This window comes from Pseudochaenichthys georgianus, chromosome 22 (assembly GCF_902827115.2).
Source record: "Pseudochaenichthys georgianus chromosome 22, fPseGeo1.2, whole genome shotgun sequence".
Taxonomy (NCBI): Eukaryota; Metazoa; Chordata; class Actinopteri; order Perciformes; family Channichthyidae; genus Pseudochaenichthys; species Pseudochaenichthys georgianus.
The window spans coordinates 23,006,756-23,032,373 of NC_047524.1; the positions used below are offsets into that span (position 1 = coordinate 23,006,756).

The 25,618-nt window shown below is 41.6% G+C and overlaps 1 protein-coding gene across 3 annotated transcripts in view; it reads right to left on the reverse strand.

Annotated features, from left to right (window-relative positions):
• Nucleotides 1-25,618, reverse strand: part of babam2 (BRISC and BRCA1 A complex member 2) — a 109,988-nt gene that overhangs the window by 21,213 nt on the left and 63,157 nt on the right. For all 3 annotated transcript variants that reach the window (XM_034111342.2, XM_034111343.2, XM_034111344.2), the window contains exons 7-8: nucleotides 17,873-17,982; nucleotides 208-307 (exon numbers count right to left, since the gene is read on the reverse strand). In XM_034111342.2, the coding sequence (XP_033967233.1) occupies nucleotides 208-307; nucleotides 17,873-17,982 (210 nt within the window). The remainder of the gene's footprint in view (nucleotides 1-207; nucleotides 308-17,872; nucleotides 17,983-25,618) is intronic.

Sequence of the window (25,618 nt, forward strand, 5' to 3'; positions counted from 1 at the left end):
AATTAAGAAAACTACTACGGTACTTACTTCAAGCAAAACACATTACATACACATGCTACTATTTATGTAACGTATAGGCCTGTCATATGAGAGGAAATATTTCTTTCTTGACAGTATATTTTAATACCTTTTTTGCCAATACCGATCACATGTCCATATCATTGTGAATCCCTGGTGACAAATAATGCAGCAAAAGTAAAGTTTGACCTTGTTGTTGAGTAACTGGCACACTTGAGGGACGTAGTCAATTAGGCATCCTCCACTGGGGAATGCTGGGATATGGAGTGCTGAGGATCCTCCCAGAGCACTGAGTGAATACAAAAAAGGAAAAACATTTTTAGCCCGTAAATACACACACTTAGATTACACAGCACATACAGTAGGTAGGATGTTCTCTGTGCCACCACAACAATATTTAGCACAGTTTGAGACTTTGTGTGATTACCTGACTTAATGAAAATGTATGTAAACACTAAACAGATCAAAACCAACACTGAGTGCATTAGTAGGCTGCCGTCTCCTGAAGTTGTGGAATTAGGAAATAAAGGGGTGACTCATGCCCGTGGCATCCTCCTCATTCTCCTTCACTTGTTCGGTTATTCTTTTGACATCCTCCTGATTCCATCCTGCAGCACAGCTCCATTAGTGATTAGTGCATGCTTGTTTAATCAGGAAATCTGCTGCTGCAGCTCCCTAATGACTAACCAACCGAAGCAGTCACTCCCGCCTTTTTTCCCCCTGATGTGGGGCAAAAACAGAGGGAATACCCCGAGGACAGGTTAAAGGTCTTAAGGAACCGCTTATTGGCTTTTAATGCTCATTTAAAAGACACATAGAGGAGGGTTCCTTCCGCCGCTTTCTATTTTTATTTCATTCTTCGTTATGGGAGGACACTCGGAGGGCATTTAGAAATGCTGTTGTGTTATTTAAAAAGCATTGCTGGAGTGGATGAACGCCGCTTACCGGGTTAAGCATGTATGATGCATGGAAATAGCCCACATCATGAACATTATGTCAAATGTTAAAGATCACACAGAGTACATGTTGAGATGCAGCCCCAGGGGGTTGTTCTTAGGTTGATCAGAAAGGCTCTGATGAGAAGATGTTAATAATGTATGTAAAGGTAAAACACAACAGTGAGTCACTGACCGAGGCCACGACACCCCCAGAGCAAAGTCAGTCAAGAATGAAAGCGAAAGAGAAGGTTTTCCCCATCTCCATGCTTAGTAGTTGTTTTTTAAAAATGGAAACAGATAATCAGTTGAAAATCATGTATCAATAGTCACTAATGTGTAAATAAATGTTCAATGAGAACAGCGAAAATGAGCATAACTGGAAGTCAAACTAAACTAAGTTGTTTAACATTGTTTTATGCTATTGCGGCTATAGGCAGCCAAAAAAGCCATGAGGGGCTAAATATGGAAAGACATATAAAGTGGTATTGCAGTGGTATTATTGCAGTGGGATGGAGATTGTGATGTTTCCAACAATGTCCCAAATTGGGATCAATAAAGTACCATCTTATCTTATCTTATGTTGATTGCAGTTAAAAATGTCAGGAAATTGAGATAGACATTTAAGTATAAATGCGGTCAACGGAAACATTTCTCTCACTCACCCCCCCATCTCTTCCACACAATCAAAGTGAGCAGGTGGATGCAACCAGGTTAAAACCCTTATCCTAACTCCACCCAAGATTCAGTGCACACGCACATCCGATAATGAGTAACAAATATCACATAATAGATAAAAACACAGCAACCTTACATCTGGTTGTGTCAGTCAAGATTTGGAGGCCTTTTTTTATCCATATTGATATGTAGATAACAATAATTGTGTAAACCTTCTTTTTTTCAAAGTAAAATAGAGAGCAAAGATCCTTTAACATTAAGCTGTAGGATCATATCAATTCCCAGCTGATGTCTTCTCAAAAGAGGGGGTGTGGCATATAAAAGGTATTATTTCTAATGGGTACAGTTTCAGTCAAATGAAAACATATTACCAATATTCTAAAAATAAAATAAACAAGAGCTTTTTCAAAGAATAACAACCAGGAACCAGTAGATATTTATTGAAGTTGTACGTCAAAACTAATTGCATCGCTGCAGGGAGGAGGACAGGCGTTCTGCTGGAAACTTTTTAGCTGCTGATTTATGTGGGAAGTTCAGAGAATTCCACAATGTTCCAAAGAAAGGTTGTGGGAGCTGTAAAGAGGGAGGTGGAGCGTCATGTGCTCATTACCAAAACCACAAAGATTTAGAAAAAAAGGATGTCTTAACAGGGGTCAGGAAAAAGTCAACAATGACTGGATTTTTTGAGTTTTGACCCACCTTAGAGCTGTGTTTTCAGAATAACTTAGAAATATTTTCTTTTTCTGTGAGAAGCAGCTGCTTTCTCATCATCTGAGTATTAACCACGTTTAAAGGGGGGCCCTTTTATGCTCATTTTCAGGTTAAACATTTGTATTTTATACCTCTACTGTGGCATGTTATTGTTCTCATATGCCTGTGCTGGAGCACCTCCTTTCACCCTCTGTCTGAAACCAGAGCCTAGTCTGCTCTGAAGTCCCGCCCCTTAGCGTATCACGTACAATGTAGCCCAATCCCAAACCACGCCCCAAACCCTACCCCTACACACTACCCCTCCGTGACGGAGTGAACTCTGTGGAGTGACACGCTCAGCTCAACGAGGCTCCCTCCTGTCAGATGGAGGGAGTAAATACAGCGGCAAGCTTTGGGACAAACTCTCCTCTCTCCGGTAGAAACAGGAAATGCCGTAACTGTATGTAACAACGGTTTCAAATCAGCATCTCTTAGACACAAAATTAAAATTAATAACAAAAATTAAACTCCAAACATCTTTCATTGTGTTTGTAAAGCTCTTTTAGTTTTCAACCTGATGTTTATAAGCTTCTTAGTTTTTGCAACAGTCGTAACGTAAATATACACAACTTTATAATAAAAATGCACACATTTACCTTTTTCTAGACTAACCACAGGTACGATCCTAAGTTAAAAACATATGAGGTTATTAACATCGCAGTTTATCAGTGAATGTTTGCTGGAACTGTTTGTTAACAGCGTGTTTCCTGACCGACACACAACATTGAGACCGGTCAGGAAGAGACCGGTCTCAAGTCAGCACCGATGCAGACTCGCTGTTTGAGGGCTTGATAGCCCACTCCCCTTCCTGTCTTGGAGCGCTAGCCAGAAGCGTTACGTAGTGATGTCACAATGGAGGCGTTTCAGGGATTTTAGCCTTTGCAGACCATTTACTTGCACAAAATATATAACACACTACAGGAAAGGGATAAACCAAAAAAGCACAATAGGGCCTCTTTAAATTAACTAGAGAATCACACTCTGAGATACCTTAAAAGCTTTTAATCCAGATCACTGATTTAAATGTTCTCTCTTTGTGAAAATGATACTCTGAATATTAATATGTTCCTAATCACAGAGAAGCCATGCAAACTGTCAGGAATCCTTTCCTCCTGAACTCCAAAGCCACCATTTACAGTAGGCAATGTGCACATAATTAGCATTAGCTTGTGCATTTCACCTCGCACCAACAAACGGCCGATTGAAAAAGGCTCGCAGCGATGAGCAGAGGAGCTTTTGAAAATGAAAATCTCAATGATGCCCATCTATCCTCCCACCAATCTAAGAATAGTTCCGTATCATTCAGATGCTGACAAATGCGGACCGAGGCACTAAATAGATGGTGGTGTTCGTCACTTGTGTGTGTCAACCGCAAGCATGTGAACAAATGTAATGCAATTTGGTTTTCTATGGTTTGGCATCTTAAACACTGCATTGAAAAGAGAATGACTAGACACCAGACTATTGCGCTGTACAGTATCTGACAAAGGGTCTGAGAACGACTAAAACAGTTGTTCCCTTTTGGTGTAGTCTTATATTGGCGCGTTTCCACTGCAGGCCTCGCTCGGTTTGGTTAGGCCTTATTAGGCCCGGCTCACTTTAATGCTGCGCTTCCATTACAGTTTAGGAACTGGGGTAGTTACTATAGTAACGCAGTGTAGGCGGAGCCGTTACGTCATCTTCAATGAGCGCCCCAAAACACAACACAGCCGTTAGCTCTTAGCACTCCGAGCTCACAGCTCTTCATATCTGTTCAGAGACTAGACAAAAGTTAAACAAGTACAAACCACAGACTGCCTGTGTCATGGTGAATACAGTCGCTGCTTTATTTATGTCTGTATAGGCCGTTGCTGTGAGTGTGGACGGTCGGAGCATATATAACGTTAGCTTAGCCAAGCTCCATTTAGAAAACACGCATTTTAAAAGGGTTTTTCGCCTGCCGTCTGTCTGCAGACTTGTCAAAGCATTAATTCATGGTTTTTACTAACCGGTATCAGTATGTTGTTACTTCGGCATCATTTTGAAACGTTACAATTAAATCACGGTCAAATATGTTCATCTTGTTGTAGTTGTAGCCCCCTTGCCAGCGATTCTCTCTCTAGTTTAGCATACTCAGCCTGGTTGTTCCTGGCCCTAGAACCACGATTTAGTCGGGCCAGAAAAAAGGTGATAAAGCAGCCCCGGGCCAAAACTAGGCCAAGTGGAAGCGCAACCAAAAACGGGCCCCGCACGGCTCGGCACGGCTCGGCACGCTTAAAGCGAGCTACCCGCTGCAGTCGAAACGCGCCATTAGTGTCCAAATGTATTTCAGACATCAGGCCACGTATAGACCAACCTCACATCATTAAGTGTTTTTGAGGTAGGAGACCCCCCCTGCCTGCAATGCCTCATTTGGACACCTTTGTTTTGTTCCTTAACATAGTGACATCACTATGCAACACCCAGAGTTCTTTTGGCAAGCGCTCTAACACATTAAATGTGATCTTTTCAACATCTTTTAGATTCACCAGCTAACCAATCAGAGCAGACTGGGCACTGGTTTCAGACAGAGGGTGAAAAGAGGAAATATGAACCTAAAAATGAGCGTAATAGGGCCTCCTTAAAGCCTTGCTATTGCAGTTGTACCCATTTCATGTTAAATCCATTGTTAAAGCAAAACATGCAAACAGGTCTTATTAAAAAGGCAATAAAATATGTGACATTTTCAGCGGGGCACTACACTTTTTTATGTGGTCACATTTACAACAATGGTTAATCAATTCTGTTTCGTCGTTTTTATCCTTGGGCTACTTGTTGTTTAAAGTTGCAAGTTTTAGTGACTTTGATTTCTAGTCCTAACATACAGTATTTTGGTTTATCTGTTAACACTTTTATACGAAGGTTAAGTTTGTAGTGCCTTATAATCACATAAAACTATTTATGAACTCTCAAAGTCATGTATATCAACTTATAAAGCAGTTTATAAAGTATGATAGTGGTGGACATAATGCATTTTAGGTTCAGCGTTGATAATGAGTTATATCTGCATGCCAACAGTAATTTTGAAGGCTGAATATAAGTCACCACTTGCACTTTAATGCGTTATTATTAATATTTACAAGGGGTTTTAAACTCTTTAAATGCATTATATTGTATTATGAGTGTGCTTTAATATGAATTATAGACATGACCTTGATATGCTGTGTAACCCACTGTTCTTAAACAAGAAGGGCACGTTCTCAGCCTCCACCTTGAACGAACCCAATGAGCTCAACTGAAAAATGCTGACAGAAGAAAATATCTCTTGAACATGAGCCAAGTTTCACTGCGGGAGGCTGTACCTTACTGTACTGTACTTATACTTTTAACTGTGGTGCCAACATGAGAATTAAACATTTAACAGGCTTCACCTTAACTCAAGGTCACACTGAAAGGGAATTAGGCAGCAAGTAAAATATGCAAACCGTCATCCTATATTTAAAGACTTATGACAATTCACAACCATGAAACAGGATTGTGACAACAAATGAAAATACATGGGTGTAAATAGTTAGTATTGAACTTATATAAAGTTTTAGGACTCTCACAAAACAATTAATAAAAGGAATGATCAAAATAAATGCAGTTGAGGGAGAGATATCCGGACTTCCTATACGAAGGATTTTTGCCACCTGCCTTGTAAATGAGCATGTCTTTCAAACTCAACATCCCTTGTTTGTAAGGCACATTTTCTGTTAACAATTTCTAGTCTCAATAACCCAGAGAAAAGTTCATCTTGATGACACCATCAGGTATTTTTCAAACACTATAAAAGCGTTTTCACAGACCTTTAAGTGTAACATCAGTGGAGTTCCCCCTTACTTGATGTGGGTGATAAAGTTAAGAAAACAGTTTTAAAAGTGACACATTTGAATCTGCAGAGGTAATGTTAACACATTTATTTTTGAACTTATTTTAAGATGACTTAAATACAGACAATGTTACCTCATGTTTTTAGTTAAAAAGTATTGAATACCCTACAAATACTGAAGCGGGCGCTGCAAAACCTTTTGAACAATAATTCATGTAATTCTTAGTATAGTTATTTTTTTTTTAACTTAAACTATTATTATTATTATTTATTTTATTATTATTATCATTCATATTTTAATGAATTCAATACATTTTAGCATCTACAGTCCAATGTCTCCAGTTTAAGTGTGTGGCAACTGCATTACAAAATGTTTGCAAATACATTTGAGACACATACATGGTAAGAAAAGTGCTTTTAAATGGTATTTTTATAATATAAATACACATAACAATGAATCTAAGTTTATATATACATAAAGAAAACAATGTTTCTGAATTGGTGTGGTATCTTTATGAATATGCTGATGCTACCACACTGACAGTGTGATCTTTAAATACTGAGCTTCCTGTGGGTGGGCTCAGAATGGAGACATAATGCCATTTTATTTTCCAAGTGGCCCCCTGAAGAGTTGCCTCTTGTGTCTCCACTGGTGACATCGCTCTCAACACTACCCACACACGGGAGTCATCGAGCAGACATGCTGCCTAACACAACCCCTCTGAGCAACGCAACCTACTGTATGACATATTTACAGTAGAAAACACACATACTCATGCTGTACAGTGACAGGGCTGCCTGTGACTTCATCAACCAAAGAGATTATCCTCCGTGACTCAGGTGGATGGTGACGAGTCTGTTTATTTGTGTGTGGTTTTATGTGTGTTTGTGTGTGTATGACAGTGCAGTGACAGCGTGAGAGCAGATAGCAGCTCAACTGGAAAGAGGGCAGACATGATCCATTCCCAAAGTGAAAGATAAGGCCAAGAAGAGCTGTTTGGAGATTTCAAACGGACTTTCAAAGCAGCAACATTTCCATTTTGTTTGGCTTCTTCGTTTCCTAAAGCCTGCAGGCTCCACAGAGTTCCACATATGACTCTGCTTGTTGACTGCTTGGACTAAATAACATCCTATTCTTCCTCAGAGACTGGACAAGGCCCGTAGCATAAGGAGTCAGTAACCTTTCTGTTATGAGGTGACCATCCTGGAGTGCAGACTTATTTTTAGATCCTCTATTCATTATCTATTTTGAATTAAAAAAAGCCCCAGGCTGATAAGGTTCTGATAAGGTTGCCCAATTTCATTCCTTCATTTGCGGTAGTTGATGTATTTGGCAGCAGTTTAGTTACGTTTATTAGTTTATAGTGTCGTGGACAGTCCCCATCGATCAACTGTCACAAAACACAGTAAATGGGGCAGCTTTTTGCAAACATTGCTAATTTCCAGCTGTTGTCCCCGACCAGACGATAATGGACACCCTTAAAATCACTGAATAAACTCATGTAATGTATTCAAAAAGTCACCATTCACTGGTGCTTGTTAAGTGGTTTATGTAGTTTTGAGACAGGCCGAGACAGAAAAGTGAATTAAACGCACAATTATTTTTATTTATATAAAATATATTATTTATAATCCTTTATTAGGGGTCTCTCAATAAGAAAATACCTACAGTATACGTTCGTATCTACGTTGGTATCAACCTTAGTAACTTTATGCAGTGGTGTGGGAAGACAGTACTCCCCACCGTTGCCATCCTTGCAGTCAGTACTTCCTGGTAAAGATTCCCTTATTGTTCATTGCTCACAACGTTTTTTAACCGGAGCCAAATTATTCGTGTGTTGCTTGCTGCTGCAAGGCAGACCACAGACATCACAGAGTTTCTGCGAGTAGATTTGCTACTTATGGTTTGCTCAACTTTTTAAATGGCAGCCAAATTATCCGTACAGGTCTTTAGCTCTCCAATACCAACTAACAGTGTTAAAAAAAACTGTAAAACATTGAATAAAGCAGTTTCACAAGAAAGCAGTAGAAACGTACAAGCAGAGCTTCTACTACCATTTGCTCACCAGGACGATTAACCAGATGATCTGCATAGGTATTTCACTCTCCAGCACCAACAGACCTGGTCAGTGAAACGAGTAAAAACGTGCAAAAAAGCTATCTGGCGGTCATCTTCGAAGCAGCTTGGCATTCGTTTAATCAGCTCGTTTGCCTTCGTCTGATGACTGAAATCCTCACGTTTGTCTACAACACATTTTTCAAGGCTTTTATTGTCATTCGTACAGAGCTACATAGTTATGTCCATGACAATCTTAGGTCCCAGGTCCTCCAACAGTGCAACACAATAAAACTGATAAAATAGTGCAAGTAAATACAATAAAATAGAATAGAAGTAGTGCCATAAGAGTCTATATACAAGTGATAAATCATTTGTAAGTTGCAAACAGGTGAATGTTATGGATGTTCTTAGTTCAGGTGTTTAATAGTCTTATGGCCGGTGGAACTTTTTAACTTTCATTCAAATGGAAAATCCATCATGAAACTTCCAATCCTGCTATTTTGACGTTTTGACTTCAGTGAAGATATTAAGCATAAACACATACTGTATACCAGCCACTGGGGATACAAGATGGCCTACATATTGAGAAGCATTTACTTCCAATGTAAAAGCAACATCACATAATAACTCACTTAAACAGACCTATCGAAGAACACAATGCCGAAGTGTTCAAGGAGACGAGGATGTGGAGAAAGGGTGCTTTGTGCGGCGGAGACTGAGAGAAGTGTCTGCACTGATATCTTCGACTGTTGAGTGGGTTTCCGGGTTATTGCTGAATTTATTTGATCAGACTGACAATTTGTGACTGTGATAAGACGATCAAAAAAACCTTGAGAAATATTTGATCCAAATGCAAAGAATTTCAAAGGCTACAAAACACCTCAACAGACCCTGGAGAAGGGACACACACAAACTGTACACCCACACAGGCACATGCACACACACAAACACACACACACACACACACACACACACACACACACACACACACACACACACACACACACACACACACACACACACACACACACACACACACACACACACACACACACACACACACACACACACACACACACACACACACACACACACACACACACCAGCAGGCAGGCAGGCACGTACACACACAAACGCACAGGCACCTACAGGCAAATGCAGATACACAAACATTAGTGCACTGCAGCCTAAAACTGTCTCTCTGTGTTGATTTTTCTGGGCTACTAAATCTGGTTTGGGGGCAGAGACGGTGCCCACTCCATTCTTTTATGCCATACAGCAGGTTTTTCTGGGGAAGGAGAGATGGATCCAACACATCTCATGGGCACGGTACAATCAGGTAAACGAGAAAGAAAGGGCAAATATAAAGAGCGGTGTGTCTGGTTGCTAAATAGTTAGGACCATTAAAACAAAAACACGTTAAATCTATTCTGAATTGAAAAGAAATGTCTGAAAAAGGATGCACGCTGCAAAGACACAATCCCATGAACCACACAAATTGTTCACTATTAAAATGATGACTCAATAAGATCATTTCATTGCTGCAGCGCTAACAACAGATACAAAAGATGACACACACTTTGAGATATCTTGAACAGAATCAATACAGGTGGCTGAGCGGCATATTGTAATTGTCAGACGGCTAAAATAAAGCGAATAAACCTAATCTGATTCTTTGTGTATCCAGCATTTCACTTCATAATAGTGTGTGTGAAGGTTAAACATGAATTCATTCCACCAGTGATCGTCCTATTACCAGGTTGACGTTAACAAATCCGTTTCTCAAAGATCAGTGTGTGAAACGTTTAGCTTGTGATTTCTCGTCTTAAGCCGACTGACAACATTACTTTACGGTATATCGTAGAGGACGATATATCAACAATCAAAATAGTAGCCATTATTTTCCGCCAATGATTCATGGATAAGTCTACTTATCATATAAATACTCCGGTACTACTTTACAATAAGACCACCCTGATAAAGGGTTTACGAATAGTTTGTAATTCATCTATTAATTAGGTTGTGAACACGTTATAAATCATTAAGAAGCTTTTATAAGACATGAGATAAACAGGGCGACTGTGACCGGTTGCTTGCCAAATAGTGAGCCCACATGCATCTGTACTGCTAAGCCTTATATTGGCTACCTAGCTTACTTGATCTTCTTCATCAGCCAGCATCCTTGGTATCTGTTGCTCACTGAGTTGATTCTCGCTAGGTAGCCAATATAAGGCTTAGTCATCTTGCCAAATAGTGAGCCTGTGTTGATGTATGAAAACATGTTAGAACTGGTTTATAAATGGTTCTTAAGGATTAATAAAGTGTTTACAACCTAATTCATAACCTAATTATAAACCCTTTATGAATCCTTTATAAGGGTAGTCTTATTGTAAAGTGGTACCAATACTCCTTTACGGCCACAGAAGGCTGGTAAACATTGGAGCAATAAGCAGGAGTGTATATAGAGTTTAACATTTCTCTTTTTTGTGTCTATATCTACGCCGGGATCCTGAGTCGTGGCTGATCGTGTTGCTGCGGTCCTGCCTGACTCTCCTCATACTACTTCCCTGATTTCTAAACATTTGGTCTACCTACGCTGTAAAATGTATTATCTCTTCAATTTGCACACGGCATCTATCGCACGTCTGTCCGTCCTGGGAGAGGGATCCCTCCTCTGTTGCTCTCCCTGAGGTTTCTCCCATGTTCCCCTTTAAACTGGGTTTTCTCTGGAAGTTTTTCCTTGTACGATGTGAGGGTCTAAGGACAGAGGGTCTAAGGACAGAGGGTGTCGTATTGTCATACTGATATTCTGTACAAACTGTGCTGTTGTATTTGTTGTAAAGTGTCCTTATCGCAAAGTATTCTTACTGTATGTACAGCACTTTGGCTCGACCAAAAATCGTTTTAAAAATGTGCTATATAAATAAAACTTGATTTGATTTGAGTGAATGTTGGACATATCTGCCAAAGTTGCAACTTTTTCCTTATATTGTCAACATAGTAACCTAAAATATGTCTTTGTGACAGGCTGCCTCACCTACGATGTCTCACGGAGAGATACCGCAGGTCCTTCCTTTCTGCAGCGGTCAGACTGTACAATCAACACGGCCCCTGGTAGACCCCCCCCCCCCACACATAGACTGGAATACCCCCGATGTGCAATAACACTGTCTGTAAATATAAAACCTTGTGCAATATACATGCAAGTGCAATATAACCTCCTGCAATTTCCTGTTCATTACCATGGTGTACTTATCTGTTATTTAGTTTTTTACTAATTGTATTATTAATAACATATACATACGTAGCTGGCCATTATTATTTTCCTTCACTTTATCTGCTGTCGTAATCATGTAAATTCCCCCCATGCGGGACAAATGAAGGAGTTCTGATTTCTGATAAAAGATATTTATGATATACAAAACCCGCCAAACAAAATGTACTTTTATTATTCAATACACAAGATATAAAGACTGCTTTAATGTGCTGTGTGTAACAGTCACCTCAACTCAAGTGGAACGCCAACATTCTAAAACTACAGAAAGAATCTATGTTTCATGATGTTGAAACATTCCAGATCTACATGATGTTTGATCTAAATCTTCTGGAAACCTCCGCCCAATCCGATAGCTTTTCATATCCTTAATTGGACTTGTCTCCTTGGAAAATAACTCCAAGCCAACAAACTCCCAACACACTTGATACCAGTGACCTTACTACTGCCCTGTCTCATAACTACTCTGTTTTTCTGACATACCAGAATATACTCTTCCTTTTTTGATCTGACCATAGGATGACCTCCAGTGCAACACTACTTTTTAAAGAAAATAACTGCTCACATTTCTTACAATCTCTAAACGTATAAATCCAAACAGCTAGTTAAATTGAGTAAGAACTTCGAAGGGGAAACAATCATCAGTGCTACACGGCGTAACACCATGCCTTTCACAGTACATCTTCTTCCAGCCGGCCTGTAAAACATTATATAACAAACGAACGCTGAATCTTAAGCAGGTGAATCTGTAAGCTACAGAGTAACAGTGATATGACTTCTCAAATCAATAATTTATACGGAAATGGAAGCATATACGTAGGTACAGTCGCATCAAAGACATGAGCCGCGCACACTGTACATTATTGGTAAAAATGTGGGTGTCTGTCGGGGTATTTCAACATCTTTTATTCCCCCTCGCCGCTCTGTAGCGAGAACAGAGAACATTACAGTGATGATCTGTTTGAAGACGAGGGAAGAACAAGTAACAGAGAGCAAGAAAGGGAGAGGAAGAGGGAATAGGAATAGAGGTATAACCGTGTAGCTCAGGGGGCTTACGAGTTTGCGTTCAGAGACGTTAGATCCGAGCCCCTGCTGAAGGAGAGTGAAAGTGATATATCAAACAACTCAGGAGTGATGAAAGAGAAGAGTAGAGAGGTGGAGGAAAGAGAAAAGGAGAGTGAGGGAAAAGCTCTCTTCTCCCGTGTGTTGTGCTTTTTTTTTTTGCCTCGCTCGCTGCGTTTCAGTCGAGCGAGGGACGACCTTGCTGGGTAGAGCACAGCTCTTCTCTCTCTTTTAAGTCCCACTCACTCTCTCGGTTCCCTTTGAGGATCAGCCAGAGGGATCAGCAGAGGAGAGAGAGTGATAGAAAAATGGAGAAAGAGATGGAGAGAAAAGAGACAGGCGGCAGACATGCGCTGGGGATGGGTTGGAGAGATACGACTAAGGAGGCAAGAGTTAAAAACCGGTAAAAAGTGGATTTAAAAAAAAAGTGTGATCGACAGGACAGCAGTAACGGATAAAGGAAGGGATGGCAGGATAGAGAAAGACGGACAAAATGGATACAGATTCCATAAAGATGGAAAGACAGGAAGAACCCCAGGAGAATTTGACAATGAATTGATGACAGCGTGTACCAACACTGAAATCCAGAGGTGCCACACTTCAAGATGAAATGATAGAGCAGTTGTGTAAAGGAACAGACTTTAACAGATACATGTATCGTGTTTATCCCCATGGATATCTATAGATATATATACGTTAATAATTGAGGGGTGGGATTAGATAAGTGTAAACGTCTTCCCACCCCTTTTCGGATGTGTAATTAGGTAGATCATTTGTTTATATATCATTTGTAAGTCATTCATATTTTTGTTTATCAATTTGACACTGCTTAAGTTCGTATCATATAATCATTCTCATGTTTCATTTCATTATTATTATTTGTATTATCGTTTTACACAACCACTGCAGTAACATGAAGAAAACCTGAACTTTAAGCATACACATCTGCTCTTGACGCAGTTACAAGTGAACAAAACCAAGCAAGTCAGCAGGATTCAGGAAAAGGGAGCAAGGGAAGGAAGTATACCGATGGAGTATGAATGCAAAAACCCAAAAGACAGGATGATTGATTAAAAGCTGGAATGACAGAACGACTGCAGACATAAAGAACCTGGGAACACTTTGACACTGAATAGATGTAGTTGATACGACAGCCTGTAACGACACTGAAATCCAGTGGTGCCAAAACCCAAAGCTGAGACAATCCCTGTAGCTGTCCACAGCTGCTGCATTCACCATTACATCAAATGAGAACTGATTTAAACAATTTCCCACAGTGTTTTGATGTGAATTTTATGCTGGCATTATGTGATATTGTGAACATTTGCTTTAGCTGGGGTTACAATGCTCCACAATGTCGCTGTCAATCAAATGCTGGATAGAAACACAGAGACACACTGCAACGAAGTGGGCTTTCCTCTTCGCTGGAGCCAATGCAGAGAACACAAGAAGACCAAAGACTAACAAGGGTCAGAAAGGACACGGACATGCACTAACAGGGTCAAAGATCTGCATGCAGCAAAGGGCTGCCTCGCACACATCAGTAGGCTAAATTAAGTAGCATCCACGGTGAATACAATACAAAATGCGCTCATGCACAAACTCGCACACACATGCAATCGCTTGTCATCAAACAATGGTAGGAGAAGAAGGCGTTCTTTTTCGCCCTGGGTCATGAATTAACACACTCCCACACAGCTGACAAAAAGGTGCACAAAAGCACGTAGTGGAGCATATTCATACGCAGCCTTGATATGCATATGTGCACACATCTGGAGACAAGACACAGCAGGAGAAGAGGGGAGGTAAATGAGGGCTGGCTCAAAGGCAGCATGTTAAGCTTCAGCATGTTGACTTGTTTCTTAGAGGGTTTGTTTTATAGTCCTTTCTTCCTTTTTCTAAACCCCTCTTGGCCGCAACTACCCCTCTCCATGCCCTGCACCGGAGCTTCCCCACTTCCTGCTCTGCGCCCTGCTTAGCCTCCCTTCTGTCTGTTCTCCTCACGCAACTGGCGGAGGGGGGAGAGCCCCTAACACTGCCTGCCTCAGTCTGGTCTGCAACTGTGGCGAGGTCAGTCACACCACACACACACACACACACACACACACACACACACCACACACACAGACCAACACACACACACACACACACACCACACACACACACACACACACACACAACACACAGCACACACCACACCACACACACACACACACACCACACCACACACACACACACACACACACAGCACACACACACTACACACACACAAACACACAACACCACACCCACACACACACACACACACACACACACACGCACACACACCACACACCACACACACACACAGCCACACACACACACACACACCACACACACCACACCAGCTCCGTTATAAAACATGTCAGACATATGAACCACATATCGAAAGCCTGAGGTATTCTGGGCCATTTTAACCGCCACAACAGCCTCTTGTGTGATGCCTCTTCAACCAGTGGGGTTTTCTGTGCAGGAAGGTGTCCTTTAATACAGCAGACGTTCCTTTTTAAACACGGCCAAATGCTAGGATCAAGGCATGCTTGGGAAATAAGCCACAGAGACAAAAAATAGGAATAGGAGATTAAAGAGGCCTAATTCTGCTTGTTGAGGACCTTTGCCTATACGGTGTGTACACAGGTTTGTGCTTGTAAATGCTCTGCAAAGACCCTTTTGAACATTAAAGCATGAACACAAGTCACAGTAGAGGCACAGAATACAATGTGAACCTGAAAATAAGCCTAATAGGGCCCCTTTAATACTACAGTAAAAAAACACACATGAAATGTCTGAAATGTCTGTTGTGCTACCCGGAGATGAGTAGAAGCGTGTCTTGTTAATAGACTAATGGATCAAAAGACATATAATACGCAACTGTTTTTTGAATCGATTATTCACACATTTTTAAGAAATCTTGAATGCAAAATTGGCAGTATATGATGTCCTCAAATATGGATTGATATGATATTAAACAGAATCTATTTAGGGTTATGGACTTTTCATTTTGTTAACCAAACGAGGAATCTGATCATTCAGAGGTCAACTGCGGATTCACCAATGATGAAGTTACTAAGGACTTTTGAAGAAGATGATGACCCTGTATTACTCCCCAAGGGGAACATTCAGTGCTTCACTCTGTTATTGTATACACACAGCACAAATACACACATGCATAGGACCTATACACATGAGGTCTGATTACAGCCTAGTTTATGGAGAGGGGCCAGAGCGAAGAGGCTGCCAGGTGGTCTGGCCCGAGGGGGCAGTTGGGGGTTATTTTCAGTCCTGCTCTGAAAAGGTCTTTCTTGTTTAGGTGTGCGTTCACACAAACACAGTACAAAAAGAAAAGGAAGCAGGTGACCTTTGTATTGTGTGGAGTAATTAGGGTATTTTGTTTGTTGTTGGATAAGAACCTGTCACTGTTTACATATTTAGAGAGTGCATACAGTATGTGTGTGCATGTATCTGCTTTGGCAATTATCCAGGAAAGAGTGAGAGAATATAAATCAAAAAAATATAATTTACAAACATGGGATGAAAATGGCAGGAGACAGGGTAAGATATTCCAGAATAATAAAAATAAGTAGAGAAAGGTACAGAACAGAGGAGCATGGAGACAAGGATGAAACAGGAACATGGGCAGAAAGGAGGATGAGGAGGAGAGCGAGCGAGAAAGAGTGGTGGTGGTGGAGCAGAGGTCTCTTAACCTTGTGCGACGGGGCGTGTGCTTGTAAATAAACATCAGCCCGAGATTATTCCGAGTGCGAAAGCCCAGACCGTGGGGGCCCTGAGGGTCAGAGTGGGCCCATACCTGGCTCACCACACACACACACCACACACACACACACACACACACACCACACACACACACACACACACACACACACACACACACACACACACACACACACACACACACACACACACACACACACACACACACACACACACACACACACACACACACACACACCACACACACACACACACACACACACCACCACACACACACACACACACACACACACACCACACACACACACACACACACACACACACTTGTGTCGAGAAAAGCCTATTCTAAAACTGGCACATGAAAACAGACACATACATTCGGGATCTGAAAACCCACAAGCCTGCATGCCTCTAAACACACACACACGTGCCCAAATGTAAACTGACAAATGCACACACACTAAATCTAGCAAGACAAAACATTGATTCGAACAAAGAGAATACACAAACTGAAGTACCCACTCACACAGTGCCCACAGACTCACACACACATGGTACTGCAGACATCCAGTCATCCCCTAGCTCAGACGAAGTGTGTCATCCATCTCATTTTTGTTCTTCCCTTGTTGTTTTTGAGGAAACGACCGATGAGTCCAGACACTGGGATGTGGGACTTTTGTTTAACAATGACATAATATGTTGCTATTTACAGCACACTCACACACATCCATCAGCGACATCTCACATCTTCTAATTGGAAGCGAGTGAGCCCACATCACCTTTGGCTGCCCTTCGTCCCTCCCTGAGATTCTAAAGATGTCTTGTCTTTTTTTAGTGATGGCAAAAAACTTGGAGACTTTTTCATTCTTGCCGAATACTTCCGGAACGTGCATGATGTAAGAACATGTATCCTCGAAGGTTAAACGCAGACACAGGTGGCCTTAATTCCTCGAAAAAGACAACTGTATCAAAGTATGTGAATGTTGAGATAATGGCCTTTAAATATGTATTGTAAAATTCCATACCTTTTGAAAGACCATACATGTGTCAACATTGACCATTGCTGTACTTCCCCCATATGATCTACTAACTACTACTTATATGGGACTAGACATAAGATAGCTTACTGTGCACTGTCCCTGTTAAACAAGCTAAATAAAACCCACAAAATGAAAAATGTAAATGATGTCCAATTTCATGGAAAAGAGACACAGTACAGAACATCACAAAAATAAAGGTCATATGAGGTTGGTAAAACAACCCATGCATTCATAAACCTCTCTTTTAATGTTAATTTGAGAGAAAGAAAGTCTCAGTTTACATGACGTTCATTTTATCCTTAAGGTTTTTCGGGCCCCGTATTTGATAAACGTTGCTGTCCTTCTATTGTGGTGTCACAGACGGCATACACGAAACACCGTCCCCATGTAAACATTCAATGATTTAACTACAAAAAAGGAACAATTAAAAGGTATATATCGATGCGGGTCGCTTACTGTTCGATGCTGGGGGAAAGGTAGAGTTTAGGGAAGACTTGTGTAGCCTCAGCATCCTCGAAGCTCACCGAGAGAAGGGCCACATCCTCTCCAGGGTCCAACGCTGTGTCCTGAGAAAGAGAAAGGTTATTTAACAAAAGCAATATCGCTGGGAATAACTTCTTTGGACTGTCGGAGTTAAGGGCGGGGTAAGAATCAAATGAACACGTTTTAGGGTTGTCGACACATTGAAAGGAAATCCGCATAGAAAGCAAAGGAAGAGTTTCTGATGTTCGTCGCTATCCCCTCTCACGGAACACATGACACTGTTCTTATATTAAATGTATCAATCCACACTGACTCCAACTAGGCTCCAAGGGTTTGTTTGCCACTCAAAATATTTTTATTTTCCTTCTGTGTGATTTGGTAAGGCATAATCTCAACAGACAGATGTTTAAATCACACCACCCGTACTCTTACTGTCTGTAATACTGAATTAAGGCCCCCTTATGAATTTGGGTTCACCAGCGCTCTCTAAGTTGAGCAGAATCAATCAGTGAATGAAGAAATAAAGCAATGATGAATCATTTGTTGGATCCTGAATGAAAACTAATGTATCTTCTTCACAGTTTTGTTATAGGTCTGTGGAAGACAGTTTATCCAACCTGAGCTCCTCCTGACAGACAGCTGGTTGGACAAACAAAGGTCAGAGCCCTAGTGGATTGAATGGACAGAATGCTTCAGTCTTGTCCTGCTCACATCTTGATTTGACGTAGGTTACAAGAACAGGCAAAAGTGTACCTGTTCGTAATGCCACATGTAAAAGGGAGGGGCAAAGAAAAGGCCTGGCATCACAGAAAAGGGTATTACAGAATAATGGTTCAAATGGGGATAATAGTGTTTGGACAGTATCTCCTTGGAGTTGGCACTCATTGTAATTTTCTCAAATGTCACATCTGGCTAAAGGCTGTATGAACGGCATTCAGTTGTCAACTCTTGATAGCAACAACATGAGCAGAAGTGGAGCACCGATTTCCACCAATGATGATGCGGGAGGACTTTAGTGAATAACATTGTTTGAAGGATATCGATTCCTTTTCCTACGTCCGTTGGTTCCATGTTTCAAGGTCGTCACTTATCCATAGAATTACCCATCGCCTTCCGTTTGTAGGCAGGCATCTTTTGCCCTAGCAGATGGAGAATCAATCTAAGACACGATTCAAAACCGAACGTTGGGATCATACACTACTGTGTGTGTACAACAAGTGGGCAAGCCCTTAAAATGTTGAAAGAGATAGAGAGGCTAGGGGAAAGACACCAGAAGAAACATCTGTTTTGTTTCATGCCACATTAGCTTCAACAGCTGCACTATGAGGCTGAGCTGATGACTGGGAGCACCAATCAAATCATGTGTGAGATGGATGCAGAGGCCACCCGGAGCTGCTCACTACAAACCTCATCTGTCTCTCCAAGGTTCTAATTTCTAATTTTGTGATGTTTCTCCTAGAGCATGGCTACTTCTCCGGCACTGTCATTACTGCAATTCCACTTCAAGTACCATTCTGGGCCGTGTCTCCCGACAGAGGCTCGGCGTCGTTAATCAGATGTCTTACAGATGGTTTGAACTCATCCATTTGTTATAATCGCTCCCTGCCTTGGTGAGAGGAAATCTAACCACCACACATGATGGACGGAGGCAACCGGTTTGCAGCAGAGGCAGCCTCAGACGTGGCGAGGCTTATTAGCTAATTACACACACTCTGCCGACCAGGAAACCAAACTGACCCATGGTTTGAGAAAAACACGGCTGAGTAGGCGGAAAGAGAAATTCCTTCACTGAACATTCTCTCAGTGGAGTGGATATAATGGATATAATTTTCCTGCATGTAATCGAGTGATTTGTGTTTAATTTAAGAAATAAACAACCAAAGATGGAATACCACTATAAGGTTAATTAAAAACAGTTCAGTACATTTATAGCACATGCTTAAGCTATCGGACGATCACGCAGTCTGCCTTGTCGTGGCGGATACATTAGTGCGTAAAGACATGAAGATTAGAAGGGAGGCGATGAAAGACAGCGGGGTGTGTGGCATCCAAAAGTGTTGCCTGATGGAATCAGCTCACATCAATAAAGTGTGCATCAGTAAACAAGAACTGCTCTCTGTCTCACAGCAGCGCTCGCAGGCTTGTGCCGCTGACGATATGGGACAGATAGGAGCAGGCGTGGGGCCGGGGTGGGCGTGGGGTTTGGGGAATAGATTGTTTTGCTCCAGTTTGTAGCTGTCAAGTCCCGTTCTCATCTCTAAAGGTGATTTAATGGATGCTTCTTTTGGACTGGGTAAGAGTAAACAGACGGATGAGAAGCAACAGGAAGGTGAGAGGGCCAGAAGAAGGACACGGGACAGCTCTGTGCCGGCTGGACTGGGTCTCGCTGCAGAAGGGAGAGCCTTTTTGAGGAATGATTCAGACTCCTTTTGTCCCAGCTGTGGACAGCGGAGAGCTGTCACAAGTCATGTTGCATCAGTGAAACAAAGAAACTAAAACTAAAAGGGTGAACCTTTAACTTTTCGCTGTTGCCATTCTAAATTCATGAAACGATGTAGAGAATGTTTTTTTTATTCTGGCCTTGTATAACTATAAACCACCACATGTATTTCAAACTTTGAAGGAGGGGTCAGGGAAAAGTAACATAATGACATCGACCATCTATAATGTTCTCCCAAGTTTACTATCTTAATTTCATATTTTAACATATGAAAATAACGTAATTAGCACCACACACAAAGTACAGTCGAGCAGATGTCTCAATGTATTATTCTATATGACTTTAATCTATTGACCTTGTGAATGCTCAGAGGGAAACGTCACCAAGGTTGTTATAATTCATCCTGAGGGGAAAATGAATGTAATAGATAGACACATGTGACAAGGCAATGTAGCTTTTATAACTTCATTTTAAAATATTGTAGCTTTTAATGACTACTAAGAGCAAAACAAATCTGTGTGTCTCTGAAGATGTTTAACTGCCAGGGGTGGCCTTGCAATGCGGTTGTAAATTAGAGGCATTTTAAAACGTCTCTCATGACTCTTCTCCCAAAACTTTGCAAATCCATACAGGAAGCTGTGAATAGATAGCCTAATGAGAACAGAAGCTGACCTTTGAACCTGCCTGCATTGAAACCATTACTTAAATTGAAACGGAAGAGCTCTGTGAGGAAATAAAAGCCCCCAAATGGCCATTAATGTTTCTGTGCACACATCCACACATCTTAAGCCCTTTTAACCAAATACACTTGAGGGCAACTGCTGCTTGCTTATGTAAAGAGTTAGTCGAGTAGGGACATTACAAAAAGCCTTTCCTCCGCAGGCCACAGGCAGGACCCTTAATGAAGAGACTTCTTCTTTGGTAAGTAATGAGCACTGAAATGGCCCGGGTTAGAGGAGTGCAAGACAAGGGGGGGTCCTGAAGGGTTGGCGGTTCAACGTCAAAGAAGTATTTACTACACACCTCTGGGGGATACGTGACTCAAATGCTCAAGGACTGTATTTCAGAAAGCGGGTTTAGAGTGCGCGAGCGTGTGGACATCAAGGTTAGAGGGTGCCTCGGAGTCAAAGCCTTTCACGTGGCCACCGCCCCACGTCTTCTGTCCGCCTTACTCTTTCAGACACATGAACACGCACATACATACACACACGCACAGACTCCTTTTCCTTGGGTCCTGATGCCCCGGCCTCTAGCATCTCCTCTGTGTTGCATGTGACAGGTTGGAGATGTGACAGCTGTCCTTATGCCAGACCAAGGCTGGCCAAAGTCACAACACACACAAACACACTCATCCGCGAACACTACACAGGGGCTCTACTGCAGGGCTCGTACGGAGGAGGTAAGGGCACTTTGTCCGCCTTCTTCGCCCAACTTTAAATGTCATGCCCAACGTAATGGGGCGATTGATTGACAGCATGGTTGTTGTGCAAGGACATGTCCAGCTTCTAGGCGAGCAGCTTTGAGTGCCCCTGTACATGTGCTGGACACACAATGAGTACAAGGCAGCGGCTGGAAGTCAGGTAAGACATTTTGAAGAACTCTTGAACATGGGTTAGGGCAGTGGTTCTCAAACTTTTTCTGTCGTCCCCACTTTGAACAGGTGGGCCTTTTCAAACCCCACCTGTTCCTCATCGCTCCAATTTAGCACATTTGAACATTGTTATATGCTTACCTTTAACCTTTGTGTGCTGTTTGGGTCTGTGGGACCCGTTTTCAGTGTTTACTAAAAGAAAATGTATGCAATTTAATTATTTGAACCTGCTTTATTTGGGGGTGCACCTCACATCCTCTAGAAGGGTCCCGGGGCATGCTCCCCCGGGAAGAGTTTTTTTTAAAATGTTGAAGTTAAATCCATCAATCTGGTGCACTTTGAGCACAACATGAATTTATGGATACAGCTCTCAACACTCAGATGAAAGGGAGCTGTATACGTTTCAATAATCCAAACATCTTTAGAATATCATCACAACCAATAACAAATCATTCAAACTTGTTTATTCTTATTCTTTCTTTTTATTTATGCATATTTTACTAACCACTCCCCTTTTAAACTTTTTTACTGTCCTATAGTACACATTGGAATGACTTCTTACTTTATTTTTTACAACTAGGCTATATTAAATAAATAAAGGTGTGCTCTCTCTAGCTCTCTCTCTCTGTCTCGCTCGCTCACAGAGACTGTGTGCCCCTCCGTGGCGATGACGGCTTGCGTTAATAAAATTAAAATAAACATAGGCCTATTTGTAAAGTGGGGGGACACAAACGGGATTTCGAAAAGTGTGACTGTTAAATTAAGTGGTGAGGTGCCGCTCCACATTGCTTTTATTCCCGACTGCAACGCTGTTGTGTGTGTGTGTGTGTGTGTGTGTGTGTGTGTGTGTGTGTGTGTGTGTGTGTGTGTGAGCGTTTCACATGTGTGTATGAGAGATTTTTACATATGTCTGTAAATTATTTTGGTTTCAGTTGTGTGTGTGTGAGCAGGCTCGGAATGGCCATCGGGAGATTCGGGACTTTTCCCAGTCTGGCATAGGTGGGCCGTGGACTTTCACAGCGCCGCTGCGCCGGTACCACATCCGCCACCGCCACCCGCCGTTGCGAGGCACCGGCGGCTCCGGCGCAGTGGCGCTGTGAAAGTCTCCGGCTGTAACAGTCCACTACCGCCCGCGAGGACCCAGGTTCGATTCCGGCCTGAGGTCCAAAACATTTATATAAAAAAAAAAAAAAAATAATCTCCCGTTCATCGCGTCCATTCACGACCCACCTATCACATCTCTGCGCCCCACTAGTGGGGCGCGCCCCACACTTTGAGAAACGCTGAGTTAGGTTCAAGGCTAACTCAGGGTGTTTTCTAATCTGACCTGTTTGGTTCTGTTAAAATAAATCCTTGTTCCTTGGTTAATAAAGTTAACTTGGGCTGGTGTGAAAGCTGTCAATTTAATGTTGATACAGACCAAAAATCCGGAGATGGACTGCTTGAACATGTGAGTCTGACCGACTACAAGTGGATCCTAGTGTGGGTTATTGCGGTATGAAAGCAAACTGATCAACCACAGTAATATCAAGAGTAGGTATATGATTTATTCTAAATGTCATAAGTTACAGTTCGAATGTATATCCATCTGTTGATTGTGAGCTGTTCATGAAGCCATTTGTATAACATTTTTTGGTGGAAAAAAAGTCAGATGGGTTAATTTTCCCTGATAATGAAGAGGTAAAAGCAGTTCAAACAATGACCCATTGTTCGTCCGTACTACTTGGTGAGCTATTGCAGTCCATTAAGCCCATCAAATAGTGTGTGCCAGTACGGCTGAATTCACAACAAATCAGGCGCCAGTCCTGTTGTTTGTTTAAGTAGGAGAAGTATTTTTGGGGGATGCAGGAATAAACCCTGATGCCCTGTGGCTAACAGTTGACAGACATCACGCTGCAATGGCCTATCAGGTAACCTGCGATCCAGAGCTGTACAATGCTGTCATGAGGGAGTAAAACGACAATGATAGTTCTGCAGGTGCCTGGGTGTACAGTAAATGTACCATTAATTAAGTGACACTCCCACACCACCACACAACCTTACGTTTAACACTGCATCACCTGATTTGGGTTGAGTGCAGCTTGACTTCAAGGCATTACTTTACAATACAGTATGCCTTTTCATCCTGTCTCTACCTGTTTGTAACTAATCATAACACACAGTCAATTTGCAGTCTAATTATATTAATAAGCCCTATAATCTCTGATTTCTTGGGAGAATTTGTGAAACCATTTATTCACATGAGAAGAAAAGAACAAGAACTTCATGACCTGTTCTCAGCCACCTTAATGTAGTTTCTGGAAATGTGTGAATGATCAAATATCATCTATCAAATCATAAGTTTTAACTAAAGAGGTTCTAGGAATCTTATTTTGTAAACTTGGCAGGACATTTCTTCCAAAAAATAACGTCAAAACCGTTGGCCGCACCAAAAGCACTGACCAGTATGACATGTTAATAAACAACTTGGAGTCCTACAACATAATATAGTGAATGGATTTCAGACATACTGTGTTTGTGCCAGCCTTTTCATAAGTTTGATGGAGAATTACGACATCCACCCGAGGGCGGGAAAGCAACGGGTCAAGGTGGCAGCTGCCAAAATGTCTCATTGCATGACATGAAATGTTCTGATTGAGAAAGAGAGTTGAGGATATTGTTCCTAATGATGTGCTACTGCTGCTGCTTGTGGGGAGGGGATGAGCAGAGATGTAGTGTACCCCAGGGGCCATGATGATCCCGCTCCCTCCACCTCAAAATACTGAATATGCACACGCAAGCACAAGTCACCACAACCCAATTGGCACGCATGTCCAAGAGGCCCGATGTCCTCTTCTGAAATATCTGACCAACAAAATCTCAGCCCATGCTTAAACTGATCTAAAACAGCCATGGTGGATTATTAAGCAGGATTTTTTGTTTCACAACATAGGACAACAGTGGAGAGATTAGAGAGCACGTGATGTTTCACCTGAACCCATGCTGGTAGAACACTGCCAACACCTAACCACTGTGCCCTTTTGCCGCAGTCACAAACGCTTTGTAGATAGGGCGTGTTTGGAAACTGAAGAAAAAGAACAAACTTATGTTCTTGCAAGTCAGGTTGAAAGGGTGTGGCAACAAAGGCAAATCTATCCAGAATGTTCCCAAGTTAATTGGCGAGTGAATGTGGCCTACTGCATTTAGTTTGAAACACACAGAGGGAAACTTATTTCTATCAAAATCTTATAGGCTATAGGCATTGGAGTGATACCAATTCATAGTTATCTTGTAAATATAGCTTTGAAATGAAAACATGTTTATTTTCCCTTTGCATTTTTCTGTCTCAAGTACACGTAATTAAAACCATTTCAATTTGAAACAAAAGGAAGGTTGACAAGGGCGTTCTAAGAAAATGTAAGAAGCTGTGTTTCCAATGTTTAAGGAAGCCCTTTGAAATGTTACGACTAATCAGAGGTTCTTCAAAAGCGACAATAGTTTAATCAGAAATAATATACAAAGCCATGTTAGGGAAACTTCCATCTTATATCTGCTCCCTGATCTCACGGAGAATTGTAAGTGGCTACTGCCTGAGATCGAATGCTGTGGTTTTATTAAATGTGCCAACTGCTAGGACTGTCTTAGGGAAGACAGCTTTTAGATGCGCAGCTCCTCTGTCTTGGAATAGTCTGCAAATTAAATGGAAACT